The sequence below is a fragment of the Notolepis coatsorum genome (genome assembly GCF_963971535.1).
Source record: "Notolepis coatsorum genome assembly, chromosome: 7".
Taxonomy (NCBI): Eukaryota; Metazoa; Chordata; class Actinopteri; order Aulopiformes; family Paralepididae; genus Notolepis; species Notolepis coatsorum.
The window spans coordinates 5,360,234-5,368,690 of record NC_140171.1 but is presented as its reverse complement, the minus strand read 5'-3'; the positions used below and the strand labels follow the sequence as shown (position 1 = coordinate 5,368,690).

At 43.9% G+C, this 8,457-nt stretch overlaps 2 protein-coding genes across 4 annotated transcripts in view; both read right to left on the bottom strand.

Annotated features, from left to right (window-relative positions):
• The window catches only part of LOC311232594 (tripartite motif-containing protein 14-like), a gene marked incomplete at both ends in the record, with an annotated part of 407,443 nt that overhangs the window by 331,958 nt on the left and 67,028 nt on the right, over positions 1-8,457 (bottom strand). The gene's annotated exons all lie outside the window — the stretch shown is intronic.
• The window catches only part of btbd3a (BTB (POZ) domain containing 3a), a 9,308-nt gene continuing 9,047 nt past the window's right edge, over positions 8,197-8,457 (bottom strand). For all 3 annotated transcript variants that reach the window (XM_084318194.1, XM_084318195.1, XM_084318196.1), the window contains exon 5: positions 8,197-8,457. This exon is cut by the window's right edge and continues 780 nt beyond it. In XM_084318194.1, coding sequence (XP_084174320.1) covers positions 8,199-8,457 — 259 coding nt within the window. In that variant the 3' untranslated portion in view covers positions 8,197-8,198.

Sequence of the window (8,457 nt, the reverse complement as noted above, 5' to 3'; positions counted from 1 at the left end):
AGGGATGGCACGATACTACTTATTCATGTCCGATACTGATATCACAGCCTTGAGTATCTGCCAATACCGATACCCATCCGATACTCCCTTAAAAAACAAAAACCTGTCTTTAACCTAGCCATCTATAAAACATCAAAAACTCCCCTAAAGGAAGAAATACATACCACACATGACTCAGTTATGCAATAGTGCTGCTGCTTTTTATTTAGTTCAAATTATTTAGTTAATACGTTAATAAGTTTCCAATCATTGGTAAACAAACAGTGCTGAAAATATACACTGTGACTGCTGTTTTGATAGGGTTAGGGTCTTTACTCTTGGCTACATTTGAAAAAGAAACACAACATTGTACTTATTTGAGATAGCCGTGTCAGAGATAATGACGGTTTGGCAACATGAAGTGAGGCTAAGCATCGGAAACCTACATTTTCAACAACGGAAAGGGGCTGGTCGTCCAGCACAATAAATGGTTATTTTCACGGTTTTCTTCAGCTTTGCTTTGTTACTGTCTGCAGGGAGTTAATCTCGCTTCTGAATGGTTTCCAGCTATGTTAGCTGCTGCGACAAAACTTTTCCTCTTGGCATTCGTTGCACTGAACTCGGCATACTCCCTTTCCATGATTAATCTGCAAGTGTTGTGTGGTGTTGAAGTTTCCAGTGTTGCTGCCACCCCTAGAAATACTTGCGTCGCAGATATTACACTTGGCTGTGTCGTGTTATTCCACAAGTATACATGCGAGTCCTCTGTATTTGTTTGTGCGTGTCTTCATTCTGTTAACTCCACCATACAGGTCCGTTATTATCCGCTTAGTCTACTCTGCCCTGCGTACCTGTCTGTGACCCCAGTACGGTGGCCTGTACTCTGTCGTATTAATGCACACACATTAGCATAACACCACAGGCTGTTTTGCCTTTTTCTTCTTTGAGCTTAAAATAACTCCACACAGCTGACATGATCGCGGCGCGCTGCTAACAAGTTGACTTACGTTTAGCTAATGCTAACGTTGTTGTCACGCTACTACTGTTCACGTGATGGCATGCTTTACGGCCTGTAAAATACTTCCTGTTTTTCCGATATCCGATATAAATATCCGATATAAATTGAGGTACATGTGCATGTTTTAACAAATCAGGCAACCTGAACACCTAGAATAAGAAGCACACCAAAAAACCAAACACTGATATTTTTTACATTTAGTTAAATTATTAATGTTCGGTTATGACATCATACAGTGACATCACAAATGTTCCAGAACGTTCGATCATGACATCATACTGTGACATCAGAAATGTTCTAGAACGTTCGGTCATGACATCATACTGTGACATCACAAATGTTCCAGAACGTTCGATCATGACATCATACTGTGACATCACAAATGTTCTAGAACGTTCGGTCATGACATCATACTGTGACATCACAAATGTTCTAGAATGTTCTATTATGACAAATAAGCCGGTTCAATGACTTTATCTAAATCCGATCAATATTCCTAATGCCATTTCAATGTAAGGTTATAAAAATATACATATAAACATTCATACAATACAATATAGCTTTGGCTCCTACAGTCAACATTCTCCAAAGATATATCAAACACGAAACAAACTTTGATCAGATTATAATGGAGATGTTGCACAGTGCAATCCACTGAACATTTATTGTTGAAATATGTCACTGTTGATCATGAGCTGGATATATAACCGATGGTTTCAAGGGATGTTAAACCTACTGTAGAATCAAAGTAAATGTTAGTGATTCAAATCCTCATTTAGAGGTAGGGGATCCACCACAGCTTGCCCTGCTGCTCTTCTCTACTTCTACACCAGCCAGAACTGGTGGAGTGTTCTCCATGGATGGTGGTGTCAGGTCCAGCATTGCCTTTTCCATCTTTTTCCTTCTCCCTGTAACCTCTGGATGCAGCCTTCTCCCTCTCCGATAGCTCATCTGACTTCACATGGAATCTTGCCCTGTTTTCTTCTCGCTGAAACAATAGTGTATAATGTGATACTAATTCTGGTGGGATCAATTACATACAAACTTAAGTTCAAGATATTACAGAAAAGGTCATTCCTAATCCTACTAACATGACAGTTTGAAATACACCAGAGAAAGATATACTGCATGTTACCTATAGTTTTTTTTACCTCTCTCTTTTCCTGGCAAGATAGTCTACATTGACCCGCTGTCTGTAGTGAGCAGTCTTCTGTTTGCTTGTTTGTGCCATCTATAAAATAGGTTAAACTAGTTAAACATGACTAATACATGTACAATTACCTAAATGGAATGTCATACTATACCATTTAAAAAATGTTCTCATAAGATGGTACAATACTCAAAAAGAAACGTTAATTCCTAAATAGGAATGAAAAATGACAGAAATGTTGAAAAATATGTTAAAGTATATAAAGAGTTATGCTAAAACAAAGAACTTTATGTATATAAAACATGAATAAAATATAAATATACAGAAACTACAAATACAGGACATATATCTATCATCTAAAACACTCAGCAGTGGTCGCCCCACATGATACTCGGTCGCCCAGATGATGTTTTTAAGGTCAGTCAAATATTACAGGCTAACCATTAGCTACAGAAACCAAACTAGCTAGCTCTTACCACATGTCACTATCAAATTCATCATCAAAATATAGATTTTCAGATCAAACGTATTATTCACAGTTTTGGGGCGGTCGTCCCACAAGAGATCCAAAAGTGGCAATTACATTACAGCAGTTAAAAAAGAGATTTATTTGCCAATATGAAAGAGACTTACTAACCTGCTAGTTGTTTCTCTCGGTCCCTCACATGTGACTGGCTGATGCAACATCCTGTCCTTGAGGTGGTTTCAAAATAAAAGTCCCACAATTGTGTTTTCTTGATGGTCGCCCCAGATGATATTTCATAAAATTAACATATGCGGACAACATTCGTTTGTATATTATGATGGAAGTATATGTGCAAATGCTTCATAATTTTGTCAATGAATGCAAAACATGTTTGAAATTATGCCAAATAGGGCAAGGGAAATATTTAAATAGATTTAAAGTGATTTTAATCCGGTTGTCCAAATAGAAGTCAATGCTGGACGGTCGCCCCACATGGACATTTGACACTTCAGATAGCAGAAAAATTACCAGTAACTCAAATGTTTGGAGGAGTTAGAGTGGGTCTGTATATGGGGGAGGTATTAGAGATACATGTAATCTTTTTATGAATTTTAATGTTTTTTTTAAGGTAAGAAATTGAGTGGGACAGAAAAAATAGGCGTCACGTCATTGACCCAGCTATACTCGGTCATCATCACAAAATAATTGACCTTCACTGACGTTTAAAACACCTCGCAGAGACGGCTCGGTATTTTAAACTCCGTGTCGGTCAATTATTTTGCGACAATGACCTCGTCACATTATCCCTTACATAATATTAGTGTAGCCTAATCTTTATCTGCAACTGAAGAAAAACCCCATTGGTTTAAACAATGAATAGACATAATAAAATATATATTTATTTTTAATTAAAAATAAGAAATTCAAATGTTGATTTAGAATTCGAATGTCGGGCGGTCAGGTGGCGTAGCGGAGATTGCGCTCCTCACCAATGCAAGAGGCTGCGGTCTCGACTCCCGGAGTCAGCATTGCCTCTGGCTTGGGCTGATCGCTATACTAACTCGTTTGGCTGGGTTAGGGGGAGGGAAGCCGTGGGTGGGAAACTGGCGTTGTGGACAGCGACGCTACAGGTCAGGTCTGGGCGCTTGCTCAGCGGAGGCAGGACTTGAGGAAGGCAGCGTGACCTCTCACGCGTTACACTTCACCAATGAGAGCCCTCGCTGCCAGGTGAGAAGAGAGCCACTGGCTGTCGCCGCACGTGTCGGAGGAAGCGTGCGGATACTTCAGGGTTCCCTTGTACCGACTAGTAGGAGAACATGCGCACATTACAACAGCCAGGTAGGGGAGGGAGGGGGGGGGAATTGGCACAACGACTAAATTGGGACGAGGAGAAAACAGAAAAATCGGAGATAAAAAAAAGAAAATTTGAATGTCAACATTATGATCAAAACTTCGAACTATTCGGTACAGCCCTAATAGAGTATCATGTAATCTCCTTTCCTAGAGTATCATGTAATTGTCCTCGAGTATCATGTAATCTCCCTTCCTAGAGTATCATGTAATCTCCTTTCCTAAATTTAAGTATCTGCCGATAACGAGTTCCGATCCATTGGAACAGTATAGATCTGAGACGGTCGCTGTACAGAAACAAACGATCGAGGTAAGTTATATAGTCCATGTCCTTCCATAAGAGAGATGAAATGGAAATCTTATGGAAGAAAATGGATTATATACATCTTTGATTTCTAGCATGTAGCATGTTACACGGATACCCCGAGTCCCGACTTAACCTCTGGTGTCTCCGAGCGGAGCGATGTCCTCTGACCGCTAGAAGTTGAAAATATAGCGCCGTTCTGCCGATGGGTTTTCAATAGTTGCCTAGCAACAGCAGCAGCCACTACCAGCGTAGAGAAGCACTTCAAAGTGCTGCCGTCTGAGAAAGAGGATACACATGGACACGCCAAGGACACTATAAAAGGAAGGAAGGGTCATCACATCATTGGTGCAAAGTGTGGACGCTTGCAGTTCGGCTGACATTGTAGTTGAATCAGGGATCAGCCATCTCCTCGTTTATGACCCGTTGTTTAAACAGGTTATTACCAGGCTCTCGGATGTCAGAATCATCAGCAATTTGTTAACTAGCTATTAACGTTTGATACATCAGTTGATGTATATTTCCTCAGATAGCTGGTATATTTGTATGGTGGGTATAGCTGGTACAGGCGTCAATAGAACTGGCACCAAAATCTGACACCATCAGCGTCTCCTGGCAGGTCCCAAGGAAACTAAAAGGAGGAAGCGTCATCATGTCAGAAATACCAGTTTAGGAAGTAGGGAGAGGATACATGCCTGCAACATGTAAACAATCATTTTGGAACCAGACTTCTTTTTAATGATAAATTAACTCATTGACTGCCAATAACGAGTATATATTTTTTGTTTCCGCCCATGCGTTGAACGCCAAAAAACGAGTATTCGTTTTATGTTATTAAATTTTTTTTATTACGATACTAGACACTCTCGCGCACCTTGTGTATGGATGCGGTAACCCTGGGATACATACAACTGAAATAAATGACGATCGAATCCAGATAGGTGGCAGTGTCGCCTACCTTTTGAGTACATTTGGTCCTGTCCCCCATGAACTCAGCTGAGCAAACTGTTTGTGAGAGAGGTGGCAATAGTGATCGGTGTGTAGCGAACGATTGGAGATTATTATCATGAAGAGGAAAAACAAGGTGAAGACTATCCAGAAGGTGCGTTTTCACCAGACTACGTTGGAGTCCGCATTTTTTTTTTTTTTTTTATTATCTTTTTCCCCCTCCTTTTTTCCGATTTTTCTCCCATCCCACTGTTAGTCGTTATGCCAATTCCCAACCCCCTTCCTGGTTGCTGCGCACCCCCCCTACTGTTGGTCCGAGAGGCCGGAGACTGTCACATGCTTTCCTCCGACACATGTGCAGCCAGCCTGGCAGCGCAGATTCTCACCGGGAGAGTGTAACGTGTGGAAGGTCACACTACCTCTCTCCAGATCCTACCCTCACTGAGCAGGCGCCCCGACCGAACTGTAGGGGTCGCTGTCCACAACGCCCAGGACCCACCCGCCAGCTTTCCCCACCACCTAATACTGCCAATTGTATTAGTGTGAACGGCCAGCCAAGCTGGTGACAACGCCGGGAGCTGGGCTCGAACCCAGCATCTCCGGCGTTGGTGACGAACGCAATCTCCGCTACACCACCTGACCGCCCGGAGTCCGCATTTCTGGTAAATCAGAAAAACACTAAAGCCAAACCGGCAGAGGATGTAACGTTATCTGTTCAGAGCGTCTCACCGCGCAGCAGTAGTCGCAAGAGAGCACGTCGTCCAGAGCCCGAATATTTCACTGAAATGTTCAGCGATAGTGACACAGACAGACAGCGAGATTACAGAGTCAGACCCAGATGAGCCGGAATGTATGCCAAGTCGAGAAGCAGGTAAGATTACCCATGGTGGTTTTGTAGAATAGAACAATAATATGTATCAACATGAGCCCTTTGACCTGGAAATGTATAAGTGTCGAGCAACAAGCACGAACTGCGCATGCTTCACAAAATGACGCAATATCTCTCTTACTAGAAAGTGAGCAGGGATTTTTGGGAAACTGGCCACTCTTTAGCCTGGGATTGCACAGGAATGGATGTATGTAGAAATAAACGGTTTGTTCCCTGTTGGGAGTATAAATATAAGCCTTTCAAATGTTACTTGTCCTTTCGGACAAGTTATGTTTTTTTTTTATTTTTTTTACTTTTTCTCCCATTTTTCTATATTTTCCTCCCATCCCAATTTCGTATCATCCAATTCAACCCTCCCCTGTCACGAACGCTGCTTCTTGCCTCCCACAAGCCGGCTGCAATGTGGACTAAGTCATACATAGCACAAGTCCCCTCCGGTACTTGAGGTAACAGCAGTCGCATCTTTTCACCTGCGCAGCTCGATCTCTCAGTGGCGAGGAGTAACGTGTGGGAGGCTCACGCTGCCCCCGACACTTCCTGATTCTACTGCGCAGGCGCACCAACCGACCTGTAGGAGTCGCTGTCCACAACGCCCGATCCCCACCCATCAGTTTCCCACCCCCTAATACGGCCAATGTGTATTAGTATGAACGACCAGCTAAACTGAAAGCAATGTGGAGCGCTGGGCTCGAACAGGCGAGCCCAGTGTCTCCAGCATTCGTGGCGAGCGCCTTGCCCACTACGCCACGTAGCCGCCCACAGTTGTTTTCAGCGTTTTATGTGCATAATCTGCTATTTAGTTTGAAATGTTCGTTGAAATAAGTAGATTTTTCGTTTTTGTTATTTATTAAGTTAATATAAAACCATATAGTCACATTTTAGAATACAATAGAATAGAATTTTAGAATACAACTAGAAACACTGTCCTGGCCTGCTTCTAAGTTCAGTGGCCTGACAAAAAAATTAATAAAATTTGATTTTCTTTCTTTTTTTTTGGAAATCATCTCACGGCCCTCCCGTGGCTGCTCGCGCCCCACCTTTGGGTCGCGACCCCGACTTTGGGAACCACTGATCTAGGACCCTGAACCTGATCTGCCAGCCGACCGTATCTTGTACCAACAGAGGCCCTAATGGGGGGCCAAGAGGGACACCCCTGACTGGGCCCCCTGGCGCAATGCTAAGCAGGGAAGCTCTTCCAATATGGAGGAGAACCTGTATGAATGAACTCTGTGCTTCGAGGGTTATGTTTTGCCGTGCACTCGCTCCCCGGGCCGAGCTGCAAACACGAATCCTCCAATCACAACCGTCCGTCGGTCAGAGGAAAGCAACAGCTGTGATTGGAGGATGGAGAAAAGAGGGGCGGGTTTGAGATAGGTCAACCTATAAAGCGGTAGAGCCACTCATTTCATTAAAAAGGGAAAATGTATGTAGACATTTGTAGAGGCGTTATATAAAGGTCACCAGGAGATTGGTTATATTGGCAAGAGTACAAAACCTTTATAGTGGACTAAATGTCAAGTTACAAATATCAAAAATATTCAACCCCCTATCAAAATCAAACTGAAATATATCAAGTTGTCAGAGTTCAATAGTCTGTAGTGTCCTTCTATAACAGTAGGAATGTACTCAGCAGAACACCACCAAAACAAAGCTTCATGTTGCCGACAACCCGTCCTCATCTTCTTCATCTTCATCTTAAGAGATAATTAACCGTAGATTTGGTCACAGCAACCCTTCCTTGTGTTAATAACTAAAGTACTGACTTAAGGCAGGAGGCAAAACCTGTGTCCTTAAGTGCTCGTTAATTAAGCTTCTCCTCACAAACCAACGTTTTCCCGGACGCCCCCGAGAGTCGTCGATCTAATTAACAAACTCTCGACCATAAATCAAACCGAGAAACGACGGCGCGGTAAGGGGGGGTTTCTCTCTCCGCAAACCCAACCCAACCCGCACGCTCGCCGGGGAGAGTCAGGCGTAGAAGATGAGCTCGGGGATCTGCCCCCCCCCCCCCCCCCTGCACGCCGGTCCCGTTGGTCAGGCGTAGAAGATGAGCTCGGGGATCTGCCCCCCCTGCACGCCCCCCCGTCCCGTTGGTCAGGCGTAGAAGATGAGCTCGGGGATCTGCCCGCCCTGCACGCCCGTCCCGTTGGTGCTGTCCGAGGAGCACTGGAACTGGAAGGTCACCTTGCCGCACTGCACCTCCGTCACGCCCTCCTGGCCGAAGTAGCTGAGCTCGTTGCCGTCCAGCACCACGCTGGCCGTGTAGAAGGTGTCGGGCTCGATCTGCACGGGGTGGTCGAACCACACGGCGAACGTGCTGCTGGAGCCGTCCGAGAAGTACTTGATGAGCCGG